The sequence below is a fragment of the Rousettus aegyptiacus genome, unplaced genomic scaffold (assembly GCF_014176215.1).
Source record: "Rousettus aegyptiacus isolate mRouAeg1 unplaced genomic scaffold, mRouAeg1.p scaffold_m13_p_6, whole genome shotgun sequence".
NCBI classification, from domain to species: domain Eukaryota; kingdom Metazoa; phylum Chordata; class Mammalia; order Chiroptera; family Pteropodidae; genus Rousettus; species Rousettus aegyptiacus.
In genome coordinates, this window is record NW_023416309.1 from 112,389,418 (window position 1) to 112,406,185 (window position 16,768).

Here is a 16,768-nt window from a genome sequence, read left to right on the forward strand (position 1 = left end):
AGGGGGAGGGGCAGTGCAGGGGGGCAGAGGGCAGCAGGGAACAGACTGGTGTGGGGGCCCAGGGCACGTGGGACCTTGGCGACCATGGTAGGAGCTGGCCTTCAGCTCTCAGTGTGAGGGAGGCTGTGGAGGCAACTAGTCCAGTCTAACCTTCGCAGCCTCACTGAGCTCTGGGGGGCGGGGAGCAGGCCCAGGAGCCCGCAGGGCAGCGAGGAGGCTTCGCACAAGGGAGTGTGGCAGGCGAGCAGTTGCTGCCCGCCACCATTGTAATTTTAATTGTCTATTATGCGAAGTATATAATTTACATTTTACAAAAGATGTAAAATGACAACTTACATGGCAATTATTATTTGAAATTAAATTATGGAATCATCACGTGATTCCACCCTGTGTAAATACCCAGAAGAGTTCAAAGTAGAGATTCAAGGCGATGTGCGCGGGGCCGCGTTCGTAGCGGTGTTCCTCACGGTGGCCGAAGGCGGTGGCAGCCAGGGGTCCGTCCACGGGCGACTGGAAGCTCAAGGTGGGTCTGTCCAGACGGTGGCTGTCATCCAGCGTCAAACGGGAGGTCCTGACCCGTGAACCTTGATGACACCGTGCTAGACGAAATCAGACAGACACACGAGGACGAACACTGTGTGACTCCACTTAGGTAACGTGCCTCGAGTTGTCAGATTCGCAGGGACAGAGAGAATGCAGGTCGCCCAGGGCTTAGGAGCGGGGAGGTGGACGGGCAGGCGGACGGGGAGGTGGGCTGGGGTGCAGTGTGTGGGTTTGGGGGCTGTTGCCTCCTGGGACTAGAGTTTCAGTTTGGGAAAATAAAGTTCTAGAAATGGATGGTGGCGATGGTTGGGTGTGAGTACTTAATGCCACTGAACTAACCTTCGCAGCCTCACATGGTTAAAATGGTACATTTTGTATTTTCACCACTATAAAAAAAATGCATTGCTCTACTAGAAAGAAATTAAATTGTATATCAGAACTACATAATAGAAACTAAGTTCCTTGACAGTAATCCCACTAGAAGCACAGGTGGTTATCCGCCACGCCCGCGCCTCCTGGGCCGGTGACGCACCTGCTGTCTGGGTCCTCGCCTTCTGTGCCTCGGTGGCTCCCGCGTGCCAGGGACGCCGCTTCGCGGGGGCAGCTGCACCGCTCCTCCCGCGAGCCACACGGGCAGCTTGAGACTGGCCAGGGCGGCGGAGTCTACGCCACAGGACGAGGCGGCTGCTGCGGGCCAGGGCTGGGTGTGTGGCCCCCGGAGTGCTGGTGGCTATGGCGGAGGCCGCCGGCTGGAGGAGGAGAAGGGGGGCGCTGCGGGACTGAGCCCCGGATTGTTGGAGGCAGGAACTCACCTATGGCTTGCATGTGCGGGTGAGGGAAACAGGACTCGCGGTGATACCCAGACGTTTGGCGGGCACGTTTGGGTGGATGGCAATGCCATTTACGAAGGTGGCAGGCCAGGGGAGCTCGGGGCCAGCAGCCGAGGCACCCACGGCCCTGGGGCTCAGGCAGGCCCTACTGTGTGCCAGCCAGGCTTGGGCAGAGCTGAGGCCATGTGGCCCCGCGCTGAAGGAGCCCTGGTCTGTGAGGAGACAGATGAGCCACTTAATGGGGTGACTGTCCAAAGGCCCAGAGTGGCTTGGCACACAGCCACCGTGCTCCCCCCGCTCCCCAAGCCCCACCTGGAGCTGGGGTCACGGATACCGACCGTGGGAGCCAAACGGCTGTTTCCGCCGCCGTTTCCTCCCTCCCTCTTTTTCCCAGGCTTTGCAAAGGTTCCCCCCGCCGCGCCCCCCCCGCCGGGGCTTGGCCGGAGGGGTCTCTCTTCAGCCCTGCAACGCCCGTTTCCAGAAGGCCCAGACCTGGAGGTCACACTATGCCCTTCGCGCCCAGCTCTGGCCTCCGGCTCCTCTTGGTGCCCTGTCCCCAGGTCCCTGAGGGACTGCCGCTCGCCCGACAGTGTTCGTCCCCTCGGACAGGTCTGGGGGCTTCGTGGACATTTTCGGGAGATGCGGCTTTGACTTAAAGAAAGGAGGGACTGAAGGTCGCCAGCAGCACCCTCGGGCGGCTGTCACAAAGCACCACACAGTGGGTGGCTTAAAAGGACAGAAACGGACTCCCTCCCAGTCCCGGAGCCCGGAAGCCCGAAATCGAGGTGCCGGGGGGGAGGGGCCGTGCCCCGTCTGAAGGCCGGAGGGAGAGCCCTTCCTCGCCTCTCGCGTCTTCTGTGGCCCCGAGGGTGCCTCGGCTCGTGGCCGCGTCACCCCGCTCTCCGCTTCCGACTTCACGCGGCCTCTCCTCTCCATCCTTTTTTTCCTCCTCCTCCGTCTCTCATAAGGACCCTCGTTCCTGGGGTTAGGGCCACCCGAACCCAGCATGATCTTATCTGGAGAGCCTTCTCTTCGTTAAATCTGCAAAGGTCCTTACACCAAACAAGTCACGTTCTGAGGTTTGGGTAGACCTATCTTTTTTGCGGGGGCCACCATTCACCCCACGACAGGTCTCATGGTGGACCTGTGAGGTAGGCGGCCCCTCTGGTGTGGCTCTAATCACACTTTCCCCTGGGACCAGGCTTTTTCTTTCCGGTGGCCTTGGGAGAGTACACTGTCTCAAAGGCAGAGACCCCACGGTTCTGTTTTTCTTGCCGTATTTAAGCTCGTCTCTCTCTCTGCTGCTGCTCATTTTATCTGCCCAGGGCCCCTGCCAAGATCTTTCATCCAGCCCCCAGCCCCGACTGCTCATGTCCCAGGAAAGGGGGGTGGGGGGGCCCTCGCCATCCTCCAGGGACCAGGCTTTACTAGGGGCCCAGAGCCCCAGACTGGACATAGCCATCAGAAGTGCTCGGAGGCTGGGAGATGATTAGAGGGCCAGGAACGGACGGTTTAAGCTGAGGGAGAGAAGGCCAAGGAGTGACTGGATCATCTTCTCGTTTCGAGAAGATAATTATTGCTCAAAGGGTGCCAGCTGTTTCTCATCTCCTCTGAGGACAGGAAAAAAGAGGAGACATAAATGGTGTGCAGTGAGAGCCACTGGTTAGACACAAGAGTGAACTTCCTGGCCGGGAGCGTGGCTAAGTGCCGGGCCGGGTTTCCCGGGAGAGTGTGGGGAGTTGCCTCACCCGGCAGTGTCTGGGCCTGGCACCCACGGCCCCGGCGGCTAGAGTGAAGGGTGGCCGGAGGCAGGGGGCTGGACCGGACTGGCTCTGGAGCACAGCCGTGCCAAAGGGGGGTGCTTCCTGGCCTCGTAGTTTGACCCCGTCCTGCCACGGTCCTCTGGGTTCGCACAGGGGAGCATTTCGGTGAGGCTGCACCCTGGCCGGGCTCCCCAAGGCGATAAGATAAGCATAGGCACGTTTCGCTGGGCCGTGAGCGGCAGCGAACTGACGTGCAGCCCGAGCCAGCTCCCCGGGAGGACAGGCTCGTGCGTGCGTCTGCACTTGCCAGGGGCTCTTTGTGAAAACGCCGGAGACTAACGCCGAGGCCGAGGTCAGACCCCACCCAGGACACCCCACATCTCCTCAGGCGGCCGTGTTGTTAGGCTGTTAGGGGCAGGGGACCACCGAAACTGCCAAATACCGGGTGGGCAGGCGGCCCAGGCGGCTGGACGATCAGGCGGGCCCAGGGCGGGTGTTCAGACAAGAAATGCCTTGGCGGGCGCAGAGGCCATCAGGGGACCGTGCATGCCGGTGCCAACTTCTTTTCCGAAGCCCAGGGCTCCCAGCAGACAAGGGTGTGTGCACGTCTGAAATGTCTGTGGTTGTGCAGTTCCATGTCCATAAACTCACTTGGTTGAAAATAGTTCAAAATATCTAAAGCATGAGGGAGGGAGGGACCGCTTTCCTTAAAAAGGAGGGCCTCGGTTTTATCTGCTCAAAAAAAAAGCCCACCCAACCCAGCGCATGCTCCGTGAGTGGCCCTGCATAACTGGGGTGACAGTCGGGCCTCAGCATCCCCCTCTGCACATCAGAACTAGGGGTAGGGGAGCGGGGGGACGGGAGTGGGGGTGGCCACCCTGTGACCCAGGACAAGCTGTGGGCACTCTCGGGCCACACAGAGGGGGCAGGAGGGGACAGCTTGGAGGGTCTTATTCCCTGCTATGAATTCTCCCGGGGTCCCCTGACTTTGGGCTGAGGCCTGGGTCTAAGGTGATGAGGCCGACTGGGCAGGACCGCCTCGCAGGCTCAGCCAAGGGGAATGGAAGACGCCCCTGTCCCCCAGGTCGTCAGTGCCAGACCTGGGCGGCCCTTTCTGGGGCATTGTTCCTGTTGCTTCTCAAGTTCCAACCCATCCTTTTGTCCCCAGCCCCCAGGACCTGCCTGCCTGGTAGGTAATAGGGTTTAATAGAGGTTTGTCGGAGGAATGGAGAAGTGTGGAAGTTCAGGGGACAAGACCGGCTCAGGGTACAGGTGGGGAGCAGACCCCCCACTTCCCCCCCGCGGCCTTCCTTCATATGCCATGAGACGCCTCCTGTCTATCCCAGGTCTACACTCTGCCTTCCAGAAGCCACTTCTTGTGGGGGGCAGGGGTGGTGCCCCGCCCTAGCGGTTCTGACAGGGGCGCTCCCTCGCTGCCCCACATGCCCATGGGCCAGAGCCTTCTCTGTCACCCACCCCAGAGAGTGCAGCAGCGACCCCGGGACGGAAGGATGGGGGCGGGGAGTCGCTGGAGGGGTACCCCATCCCCGGGCCCCGGGCCACGTGACTCCTGCGCTCGCTCCTCGGCTCTTCGCCAGCAGGCCAGGCTCCTGCGGGCCGCCAGCCCCAGCGCTTAACCCTTGCAGGCGCTGAGCGCGGGAAGGCGGCGGCGGCGGCCAACTTTGTTTGGCTCCGTAAATAAAACCTCCAGCAGAAGGAGCCCTGAGCCCCAGGGAAGGGGAGGAATCTCTCCCCGCCTCGGCGCCGCCCCCGTGCCGCCGCCCGGCCCCCACATCCGCCCACATCTGGCCGCAGCGGGGCGTCCGGGGGGGGAGGGGCCGGCCGCGTCTGTGGCCGTCCCCTGGGCACGAGCCAGGCGCGGAGAAGGGGGGCGCTCGGGTCAGGCGCCCAGGACTCCGCGGGTCCCGCGGCGCCCGCTCGCGTCCCAGCCCCCCAGGCCCGGGCCTTGACAGGCGGGCGGAGCAGCCAGTGCGAGCCGGGCGGGAGGCCGGGCCGGTGCGGGAACCCGATCCGCCCGGGGGCGGGGCCGGGGCGCGGGGCGCGGGAGGCCGGCGCCCGCCGCCTCCCCCATTCATTCAGCGGAGCCCGGGGGCCGAGGGGCTCCGCGGCCAGCGCTGCACCGGGGCGGGAGCGCGGGCGCAGGGCCCGGGCCGCACAGGGCGCCTCCGCGCCGCCGCCGTCCGCGCGCCGCGCCGCCCGCGCGCCACCATGTCGGACCCCGCGGTCAACGCGCAGCTGGACGGGATCATTTCGGACTTCGAAGGTGGGTGCCGGGCTGGCCCCGGGAGTGCTCGGAGGCCCCTGGGGCGGGACCCCCGATGGGGTGTCCTCCCGTCGCGCCCACCCCCACCCCCCCGCTCGCGTCGCCTACGTGGAGGACCCGGTGTGGGGACCGCTGCCGCCCCGTTTCCTTCCTTTTATTGTTGTTTGTGTGCGCCGAGCAGCGACAGCGTCCTCGAGGGCTTGCGAGGCTTCCTCGGCACTGCCGGCGCCGCGGCGCGCGGTCCCCTCCCTCCGGGCTCCCGGGCCTTCGGGGCCCTCGGCCCAGTGGCTGCTCGGGGGACTTGGGTACTCGCCCCTGCGTCCAGCCGGGGCGGACGGCCCCTCCCCCACGCCCGTTTCGGGGCCGGGGCTGAGCGAATCCGGGCTGAGGAGGGCTGCCGAGTGGACGCGGCCCGGGGACGATGGGGTCTTGGGGTGGGGCGCCCCATCGTCCCCTATCCAGGCCTGGGGACATCCTCAGGCACCTCCCGGAGCCCCGCTGTGTGGGGAAGGAGGGGTCTGAGTGCGGTTGCGGGCAGGGAGTGCGGTTTGGTCCCCTCCCTTTGGGGGGGGCGCTTCTCTCCGAGAGTGCGGGCCAGCTCCCCGCCGGGCCTGTGCGCGCGCGCGTGCTGCCCTGCGTCCTCGTGACGGCCGTGGCTCCGCGTCCTTCGCCCTGGGGAGTAAATAAAGCGATCGGAAGGGAAGCTCACACAATGGTCTCCAGCGCGTCGGGGCGGGTTTCTGAGAGGCGGTCCTGCCTCTGCTGGGACCTGGAGCCCCCGCCCCTCGGAGGGGCTGCTCGGCAGCCTTGGGCAGAGCCCTCTGGTGGGCCGGGGTGGGGAGAATGGGCTGAAAGAAGTTACAGACAGGGGCCAGGCCAAGCCGGGAGGTCCTCTGATCCATGACCGGGATGGGTTCCCGGAGCCCAGCTGCTCACGGGGCCCACCTGGGGTCTTCCCCAGTGCAGGGCACTTCTGGGGGCCAGAGCCTGGCTGGACCCAGGCAGAGCCCAGCCCTGGTGGTTCTGTGGTCCCGTGGCTGGCACGCCCTGTGCAGAGGGCCAGTGTCGGCCAACTCGGTGGCGGGGACACTTCAGACTGGCACTGGCTCTGATCAGGGGGCTTCAGGCTCTGCAGAACTGCGATGGCTGTTGCTGGCCACCTGGACATCTTGGGGCACATGCTAGTCTTGAGGGCTCCCCTGTCTGCTTCCTTCTGTTTGCCTCTGCCTGCCCATGTGTGCCCCACCCCCCCCACCCCCTAGGGAGCAGCTGCTCCCCTATGGCCACTCCTCAAGGGCCTTTCATCTCCCTAATGTCCAGGGGCAAAAGTCAGCCCATCCAAAGACCTTCAGGCCCGTGCCGGGTGCCCATCCTCCTTGTGGCAGGCAGGGGAGAAGGTCGGCTAGCTGGCCCTGACCCCAGGCTGTGCTGGCAGTGGGGTCTCAGGGGAAGAGTGGGGTGTGATGGGCTGGGCCATGGGCCCCCGAGGCGGGACGGGGAGGTGGAGCTTGGGGGGTCTCGTGCTCCTCCTGCTGTGGCTGTTCATGTCGTGTAGGTGGCCAGTGTGTCCACCTCAGCGTCCATCTTCACGCCAACCCCGATGTGCCTGTCTGAGGACGCTGGCGGCCTCCGCAGCTTCTCGACCCTCTCATTTAGTCGGAGACAATGGCCTCATTGAGACCATACTGAGGCAACAGTTGGCAGCCCTGTGACTCTGGGGGGATACTGGTCACTTGGGAAGCGGGGCCTCGGACCCTCTGATCCCCTGTATGCGTTGTGTGCCCTGAAAAGTTCGAAGTGCTCTGACGATGGGGATTCAGGTGTTAGGGGGCCCCCCACCTCGGCTTCCCAAGCGGAGGTGTGCCTGAGTGTGCGTGAGCCACCTTGGGGACCAGAAAGGCAGCCTTCGTACGTTCCCCAGGAACTCGGGTGCTGGGGACCGGCAGCCGTGGCTGCAAGGACGTGGGGAAGGAGGAGAGGGCACGACCCAGCAGAGCAGCGGGTGACAGGAGCGGGCAGAGCCAGGGCAGGGAAAGGTCACCGCTGCTCGCCTGCCCGCCGCAGCAGTCCTCACGGGGGAGGCAGGCCTTGAGCGAAAGTCGGAATTTGCTTGCGGGAGGAGGGGACGAGCATTCCAGCCGAGGCAGCCGCCGCTGCAGCGGGGGAGGCTGGAATGAGCTGGTCTGTTAGGGGGCCGGGGCAGAAAGAGGGGTCAGCTTGTGGCTGTGGAAGGCCAGGGGCGCCCGGAGCCTGGACCAGGCTGGGGAGGCAGCTGGAGTGGCCGAGATCGAACTAGTTTTGGGGGCGCTGCCCCAGTGGAGTCTCGGTTTCTACAAGGTAGGGCAAAAGGGGCGGGGGTGGGGAGGAAACTGCCGGCTCCTGGGCCGCTGGGAGACCATAGTCCCTGGGGGGGAGAGCCTGGCCCCCTTGTGTTGGGGGGGCACTGGGGCTGATTTTCGATTGGAGCAGGCTGGCATCGTACAGCGGGGCCACAGGGCCCCGATCAGCTGTTTCTGGGACAGTCGGAGGCAGTGGTGCTGCCCAGGGCCGAGTACCTGGGGCTGGGTGTGGGGTGAGTTCCCCGGGGGCAGAGCAGCCTGCCCCGCAGGCAGGTGGGAAGCTGCCCCAGGTGTGTGGGCACGTGCGTGTGTGTGTGCGCGCGCGCGCGTGTGTGGGAGTGAGCGGCTGCCTCAAGTTAAAATTCCGCCGGCGTCCCACGTTCTGGGCACATCTGCCCCCTGCCCTGGGGACCACCCGTCTCTTTTCATCATCTTATTCCATGCCTGTCCCTTCCCCCACCTGCGAGGACCCAGGTAGTCACAGTTCCTGAGGGTGAGACCGTTAGTCACGGCACCGGGGTAGCACAGGGACTCAGCCTATTTTGGACATGTGTTGGGTTCAGGTTCCCCTGGGAATCGAGAGAGAGTCCTTCGTGAACTTGAACCTCCTGCACCGCCTTTACCTTTCCTTCAAGGGTGATCTCGGGGGCCCTGTGGAGACCCCCCTCCCCTTCCACTATGTATTTTGTATTTTGCTGATGTGATTTTTAGAGCTTCATTTTCCACTTTTTCTGGCACAAGTGGCCTCAAGGTGACCTCGGCACCCATCACTGCCTGCGTGACGGTACGGCAGGTGGGGTGACCCCTTCCCCTATCTCGCTCCTGGTGGATAGAGGCACCGGGCGTTGGGCACCCTGTTCTTTAGTGAATAGAGGCCAAATCTGTTATCGGGAACATTGTTACAACTCGCGTCTTTGTGTAACAAAGGATAGTCCAAGTGCCAGCTGTTGCCCCCCCCCCCCCCCCCCCCCCGTTTGCTGTAACCAGATTTGCAGGCGGAGAGAGAATCCTGAGAGCCCTTGATGTTTGGGGAAACCAGACCCGGTGCTCCGGTCCCATAGTCGTGCTCCTGCGCCCCTCAGCCCCCCTCAGCCCCCCCTGCCTCCTTGGAGGACCCTCGGGTCATGCCCTGGCCCAGGACGGGAGAAGGTTTCCTGGGGAGATGGGACCGTGCAGATGTGCCTGCCTGTCCCGGAGCCCAGACACCTCTGGGACATGGGCCCTGCGGCTAAGGGGCTCTCTTGTGGGTCCCGGGCACCCGAAGCGCTGGCCTAGTGGCCCTTGTGTCCAGAGCAAGGGCTCAGACTCACCTGCCACCTGGATCATGGGGAGCACAGGCGCGCATGCCCTGGGGGGCAGGAGCTCCTCTGTAATCGGCTTCGTAGCTGGCTGAGGGTCAGACCTGGGCCAGGGACTTGGGACAGGCACGTGCCACCCCACGCCGTGGCGCTTCTGTCTGGACAGGCTTAGGAGGGCAGGCTCACGGTGCCATTTGAGAGCGGGTGGTGTAGGGTAAGCGTCTTGCCCCCGAGCCTCAGTTCCCCCGCTGCTGGGTGGGGCTACAAATGCCTCTGCCGAGGGCTGTCCAGCACCGAGCCTGGTCCTGCTGGGTGCTGGGTGCTGCTGCCCCCGCCGCTGCCGGGGTGGGGTGAGGTGGGGGCGGCTCTGTGCAAGAGACGGGCGGGCGTGGCCGCCTCAGCGTCAGGATTGGGGTGGTGGAAACTGTTCAGAGGCCCACGCAGGGCTGCGTCTGAGCCCCTGGAGCAGGAGGTGGGGCAGCCTGGCCAGCCCTGCGGATTCGGGGTGCCCGCGAAGCCTGCCTGGGAAGACCATTGCTTTCTTCCTGTCACAGCTGAGGCTGGGGTGACGTGGGCTGTGGGGTTTTTTCATGAGGAGGTGTTGACCCCGTCTCCTCTGCCATCCGCTGCGCCCCAGAGTGTCACGGCGGTGGACTGTAGGCCTGCCTAAAGGGCCAGGTGCTGGACAACTTGACTGCGGGGACAGGCGGTGGGGTGGGGTCAGGCCACCTGCCCATGGCTCTGCGGGCCACCAGCCTTCCTGAGAGGCCGTCGAGACAGGGCGCTGGTGTCCGGGAGGGGCGTGCTGGCGGCCACCCTCCTCGTGAGCCCTGATTGCGTGTGGCGGCTCCCAGCTGGGGGAGCAGCCCCACCTCCGGCCAGCGGGGAGAGCCTTGTCTTGCTCTGCTGCTGGGGCCGGTCAGCTCCACCCTCCCCTCCCTTACAGGGCAGGGGAGTCCGGCCCCATGGTGGGGGCCTGGGAGCCTCTGTGCCTGTAGGAAAAAGATGCACTGGAGTCTGAGCTCCGGGCCAGCCGCGGGCTCCGTGGTGGCACACGGTGGCCCTTGCTCGGGCCACGTCTGTGGAGGAGGCTGTCCTGCTGGGCGGGGCGTAGCAGTGGCATGGTGGCCTTTTGTGAAGGAGCGTGACCGGGGGAGATGGCACGTGTGCCCTGTGGGGCCAGGGGCCCCTTCCCCAGGTGGCCGGCCTCAGCCCACCCCTCTCAAGTGCTGCAGCCTGGGATCCGGGCGTCATCTGAGTAGAACAGGGTTCCCCCCCTCCTCACATGCCCAGAGGTCCCCCATGGGAGGTCACATTCGGAGATTAACCCCCCCCCCCCACTTAGTTCATCAGTGGAATGCCCCTGGGGGGGACTTGCTTGCTTCTTGGAAGTCTCCTTGGGTTACGGCCAGCAGCACAGGGCCATGACGAGGACCTGGGGGGCCAGGCCGAAGAATCCAGGTTGACCCCAGACCCAGAACTCAGTCCCCCCTGCCGCCGGGCCAGACCAGGTGCCCCCTCTGGGTCTGGACGGGACTCGTGTGTCTTTGCCCACTGTCCGGTGGCATGTGGGAGACCCTCGGAGGCCCGGTGGTGTATGTGGAATGACGGGGTGGGGTAGGGTTGGGGGGCCCTCATGGGAGACACTCGGAGGTCAAGGCCCTGGAGAGTTGAGTGTTTTGGTTCATCCCAGAAACCGAGCCAGGAGACGGGCTTCTCGACAAAGCCACTGAGGCAGAATGGTGAAACCGTGGCTGTCCTTCCAAAGTCCTCTCGGTTTTCCCCAAATTTGGAGTCTGTGGGGCCGAATGGCCTGGAGCTCCCTGGCACACGGTCCCAGAAGCCCGAGGATGGTAATCTCCTGGCCAAACGGCCCGGAGGGCCCCTGGACGGCTGGCGCCTGGGGCATTTCTGGGCTCAGGCTGTTTACTTTGGTCTCACCAGAGCAGGGCTCCATCCAGCCCAGACCAGGAGACGTTCTAGCAACTCCAAAAGTTTATTGTCATTTTTTTAAAGCGCTGCCAGTGTCCAGAAGTTTAGACAGAGGGACAGGGGAAGGCCTCGCTTCCAGCGGGTGCACTAGGTCCACCCCACGACCCAGCCAGGCCCCCGGGGGGCGGGAGCCCAGGGCCAGGCTCTGCCCCGCCTCTTTCTCGTGTTTGTCCCTGTACACTCTCATTCCCATGTCCCCGAGTCTCTAACAGCCCCTCTCGGCAGGCTGACCCCCCTGCAGTCCCCTCCCCCCAATCTTTGTGTGAGCCGGGGAGGCCGATGTCAGCCTGAGTGCAAAACCCAGAACACCAAGGGGCCTGGCCTCAAACCCAGTGCTGTGTCTTCCCTGCACGTGGCTTGGAGCTTCCTGTGCCCCGGTCCCCGAGCCCCAGCCTTCGAGCACGGGGAATAGCATCCTGGGCTGGCCAGGTGACATGCGGAGGGAAGCAGGTGAGGTGACACCCTCCTGCCGCCCATTCTGCTCCCTGCTCCGGCTGAGGGACCCTCGGGCGGGGGTTCAAAGGTCGTTCCCTGGTACAGATGGGGCGCGGCCACCCCCAGGGCCTCAGGTCGGGCAGGGGTGGGGAGCGGGGTCTGTCTCGCGGTCTGGGTCTTGTGTAGACTGAGTGGGGGTCCCCCGGGGGGTGCTTTTTCCCTCTCCCCCCTTCGGGAAACCACTTCTGCTCCGTGGCCGGCCCCCTCTCTCCACAAGGAGAGGCCGGGGTCCCTGAGTCTTGGTGGCTATTGTCAGTTCTTCTCCAGTGGTGACGCTGTGTCTGGCTTCCTGCCTCTAAACACACAGCCTTCCTCTGCCCCTCGAGGGGCACTGGCCAGAATGGCTGCCTTCGTGGAGGGGCTTCCCGCTGTCCCCTGGACCAAGGCTTGGGGGTTCTGGGTACCTCCTAGTGGGAGGCTGCAGCTGAGGGTCCCCCTGGGAATGAGGAGGGGGCCACAGACAGCACCCTCCCTGCCTGGAGGAGGTCATCTGTGGACCAGTCTCATCATCTTTCTGGCGGTGAAGTCCGCAGCCCCCAGCCGGGTGCGTGTGGCCTCTGCCATCCCCCCACCCCCAGGCACCAGCTGGGGATGGAGATGTGTCTGGTGTGACACTGGCCAGTGGATTTCCACACTCCCCAGGCGGATTTCCACACTCCCCAGGCGGGAGCTCACTCTGTACCCGAGTAGCTGGCCCGCCTTTGCATGTGGGTGGGCAGTTTCCCTGAGGGGCCAGGCCCTGCCCCGTGTCCCCTGGAGGCAGGTGTTATCTACAGTGAAGCTGACACGTTTTCCTGGCTAGGCTGTCCCCTGCTCACAGGGGGAGGCCTGCTGGAAGGCAGCCGGGTTTCCTTTTCCCTTAGCCTTAGCGAAGTGCTGGATGGAACCCTCCTGTGCCCCCGGGGGCCAGGAGGGGGTCGCCACGGGGGAGGCGGTTCGCTCGCTGGGTTGTCTTCTCTCCAGCAGGTGTCCGTGAGCACCAGCTAAAAGCCAGCCCTGCTCCAGGTTTGGGGGGTCCAGGCATGAACCCAGGAGAGGGGCAGGTTGAGGAGGGCTTCCTGGAGGAAGGAGCACCCACAGACTCCCAGGCAGGGTCTCCAGGCAGGCGATACTAGCTGGCTTCTCTTGCAGTTTCCGCCAACTTGTCGTTTGTTTGAGACTCCACCGTGCCCGCCCCTGGCACAGGTGCCCTCAGCTCTGAGACAGGAGGCGAGGAGAGAGGGCGGAGCTTGCAAGCACAGGAGGTGTGAAGAGGATTAAGGCCCCATCCTTCTTCCTGGTCGGAGCCTGGGAGAGCTGGGAGGGGCTCGAATAACTGGGTGTGAGGGCTGTGCCCACTCTGTTAGCTTAGCAGGCCCGGAGTGGCTGCTCTAAGTGGGCCGCCATCAGCAAACCTCAGAAAGGGCTGTTCTGCTGGGTTTTTTTTTTTTTTGCTAAACTACAAAAGAAACCCTTGGCAGGCATGGGGCCCCTTGGGGGTGAGATGGGGAAGGTGAGCATTCATTAGCACCTTTGCAGGCTGAGTGCCACAGAGAGGGAGGGGTTGCTGCCCCGATGGGCAGAGGGGGGGATGGGGGTGCTGGTGAGGGAGGAAATCCCCGAGCTCTGGCTGCAGCCCCCCTGAGGCTGGGCTGGGGGTGGGGGACTCCACTCAGACACTTACGTCTCTCCCGATATTTAAATGCTGGAGCCAGGCTCCGGCACACAGCTGCCCTGGAGCCCCCCCTCCCCCCTCCCCCCTCCCCCCCACATTCCTTCTCTCTGACCCGAGTCCAGGCCCTTCCAGCTGTTTCCCCTTCACTCTTCTTTTGGCCAGGCTGGTTCCTGTTCTTTTTCATAGTCGTTTTCTTTATCGAGCACCTCCTCTGCGCCAGGCGCCGGACTGGGCACTTCGTCCTCCGGGGCCCAGCAAGGTGGACAGGCCGCCGAGGCTCGCTCCGGTCACAGCTGGCCCGAGACCACGCTGGGAGGCAGACCCAGGTCGCCCATGTTTGCATCTGTCCATCACTCCCTCCTGCCGAAACCTGGCCGGTGACCCTCCCCGGTGCCACCTCACGTGGGCTGGCCCTGCCTGGCCCGGACAGAAATGTCAGCATACTCCAGTGGTGGGTGGGGACAGCTCGGGGGCCAGAGCCTGGGGCCGGGCAGGGGCCGCCTCTGCTCCCATCTCAGGACACCTCGCACCTGTACGGGGCTTAGCAGTGCCGGCACCTGGGGTCAGCCTGTGCTTCAAGAGCCTGGCTTTCGGGGGCCGGGGTGGCAGCTGGAGTCAGGGTGGGGTGAGGGTTCGGCGCGCTGGCTCAGATCTGGCTTCACTCTTGCCCGCGCTGTGACGTTGGGCGGGCCATGAGCCTCTCTGCCTCGGTTTCCCATCTATAAAGTGGGGACGAGGGTAAAATCACCGTCATGAGAACCGAGCGGCTTCTGTCACGGAAGCCCTTAGAACCGCGCCCGGTGTGCGATGAGCACTTAGTAAACGTGGACTTAAAAATCCCAAGCAACGGACGCTCCTTAGACAGATGGGAGATGGCAGGCGCACCCACGGCACAGGCGGAGAGGGTGCCCGTCTCAGCTCGGGCTGTGGTCACGGGGCTTTAAACAGTACGCATTCGTTCCCCACAGCTCCGGAGGCTGGAAGCCCAAGGCCGAGCTCCCGGCAGAGGCGGCGTCTGGGGAGGGCTCCCCTCTTGTCCTGGGTGGCGCGGTCTCCCAGGCAGAAGGGGCCTCTTGTCTAAGGGCAGTAGGGCCCCCTGTGACGGCTCCACCCTCCCGTTCTCCTCACCTCCCGAGGGCCTCAGCTCCTAGTGCCATCCCCCTGGGGGCTAGGATTTCAACATAGGCACTCGGGGGACCCAAACTCAGTCCGTAGCAGGGGCAGACGTGAACGGGCCTCGCTCCTGCCCTCAGGAGGGTGACGGTCTCAGGGGAGGAAGGTGCTCACTGCCCTCGGGAGGAGCGGGGAGAGTTGAGGGGAGGCAGGAGGCTGGCAGGAGGCTCGCCCGGCTTCCTGGACAGCAGCACGGTCCGGTCCTGCCACCCACGTTTCTTGTGGCAGATGAGCTGATGTAAATGTCATCACGTGGGACCCGGCTGCGTAGGCCTCGTGTGTGTAGGGGGGACGCGGCGTGGGCCTCGGGCAGGTTTCGGGGTCTTGTGACTGACGCACCCCCTTGTCACATGGACCTCTGCCCCCAGCAGTGTCCAGTGTGTCCTTTGGGTGTGTACTGACCCAGGCGCTGAGCGGTGGTGGCCCAGGCTGGGTTTTGACCTTGGATGACTCTCCAGAAGGTGTGCGCTGCTGAGCCGATGGCTCCAAGGTCCCCTGCCAGGGCTACCCGGGAGAGGGTTGGCGGTCAGGGCTCTCTTCTTACAGGATTCCCAGGAGGAGGTGGGGCGGTGGCGGGAGGAGGCTTGTGAGCCACGGGAAGGCAGAGGTCCTCACCCACCTGCCCCTCAGACACACCTGGGGTGCCGGGCCCACCCAGCCCCCCTGGACCAGAACCTCCCCAAGGCAGGGCTCAGCACTCTACTTTTTAAGAGGCTCCAGAAATGATTTGACAGCCGGAGCTGAGAATGATCTGGAACCAGAACTTGAGAACCATAGGAATTTAGAGGGCGAGAGCCAGGATTCAAGCAAAGCGACTCAAGCTAACCCCGCGTGGCGGGCAGCACCCGGCCGTGTCACCGGCCGAGACCCGAGGGCGCTGGGACCACGTCCGCCAAAGCCCCGGCCGCCGCGTTCGGGCCCCGGGTTTGTAGATGTCCTTCCCTCAGCTTTCTCTGTGTTTTGCTGGTTTTCCGCATCGCACGCAGACTGCTTTTCATGGTCGGGAAAGGAGCAGTCGGTGGTATTATGAAAAGTTCATTTTCAAAAAGAAAATCAGCTCGTCCAGCCCTGTCTCCCACCACTGAGAGACCCAGGAAGTGACAGCCCGGGTCGGGGTGCTGAGCGGCCTCGCCCGAAGGCGCCTCTCCCCCTGGGATCCGCCTCTGCCGGCAGGTGCACTTTTGGCCACAGTGGACTGTGGCCGGAGCTCTGTTTGGGGTGGAGGGGTGGGTGGGGGTTAGCTGGCCGGCCCTCCCCCTCCACCCCTGGCCTGGCCCTGCCAGCTCTGCCGAGGGTGGCCCTAGCCGGACCTGGCGGGGCGGCGAGAGGACCCTGGAGCTGGTGGCAGGTTGCAGAATGGCCTTCGCGGGACCATCTGGTGTCTGAGCTAGACGGGGCCTTTCAGTGCGGCCCGTCCTGTACTTTACCAGGAAACTGAGGCTGGAGGGGTCACTGCCTGGCTTGGGCGGGGCCCGGATGGCACTTCTGATAACTCTGTGCCTTGCCCCAGCCGCCTCCTCGGCTTGGGCGTCCACGGAGATTCCCCTGCCCTCCCACACCGAGCAGTTATGCTGAGGACAACTTGGTGAAAATTCTCCATTTTTAGTTCAGGGAAGAATGACTCCTACCTGCAGCTCCCTTTCTTGCGTCTCCTGGGGGCTTTCAGGCTGCTGGGGTGGGCGGGCTCCCTGCTGGTGCGGCAGACACTGGGCAGTTTCAGTGGGGGGGGGTCTTGGTCCTCTCCTGCCCTGTGTCCCCTGAAGCTGGTGGCCGGGAAGAGCCTGGCTGCCTGGGGGCTTCGTGGGAATCTGGGAGGTCAGAGGTTGGGAGGTCAGAGGTTGTGGCGCTGGGCTGTGGGGGTGGGGCGGGCCCAGGATTTGGAGTTCAGCGTAGACGGCTTTCATCTTTTCCTCTCCCACAGGCCATGCGCAGAATCGAGGGGTTGTTGCTTTACGGGGTGCGACCCTGGAGGGGATGGTTTATCTGTCCACCTGCAGCCGAGCAGGCAGGTAGCCGAAGGGCCACACGCTAACCAGCCTCTTGGAAAGAACAGCAAGCAAAGGAAAAAGTCCCGTTGCAGGGTCACCGCGAAGGCCGGCCCCCCATCGAGGATGCTGGGGCACAGTGCCCGCCCTGCCCGGAGAGGGGTCTGCTCTGTCCTTCGAGAGGTGCTCCCCGCCCCCAAGACTGCAGCTTGGGGTCAATGAACACGCAGAGCCTCAAAGAACAAACTGGAAGGAGGAAGTCGGCCGCTGGCGGCCGGGAAGGTAGAGCCGAGGGACAGGGCAGAGTGTGTACCCAGTTCAGGGGCCCAGGGCCGGAGACGGGCTAGGGCCTTTGGCAGGAGGGGACGGCCGGCTAAGCGGGGTGTCAGCGAGCGTGGGGCTTCCTGTGGCC

General features: G+C 64.3%; 1 protein-coding gene across 5 annotated transcripts in view; it reads left to right on the plus strand.

Moving 5' to 3' along the window:
• SEPTIN9 (septin 9) overlaps positions 1–16,768 on the plus strand; it is a 137,582-nt gene that overhangs the window by 46,744 nt on the left and 74,070 nt on the right. Inside the window, exon 1 of one of the 5 annotated variants that reach the window (XM_016143200.2) lies at positions 5,093–5,420. The exons of 3 other annotated variants lie outside the window; for them this stretch is intronic. In XM_016143200.2, the coding sequence (XP_015998686.2) occupies positions 5,366–5,420 (55 nt within the window). In that variant the 5' untranslated portion in view covers positions 5,093–5,365. Of the gene's footprint in view, positions 1–5,092; positions 5,421–16,478; positions 16,639–16,768 lie in introns of those variants that run through there. One more of the 5 variants, XM_016143199.2, reaches the window with a different exon arrangement.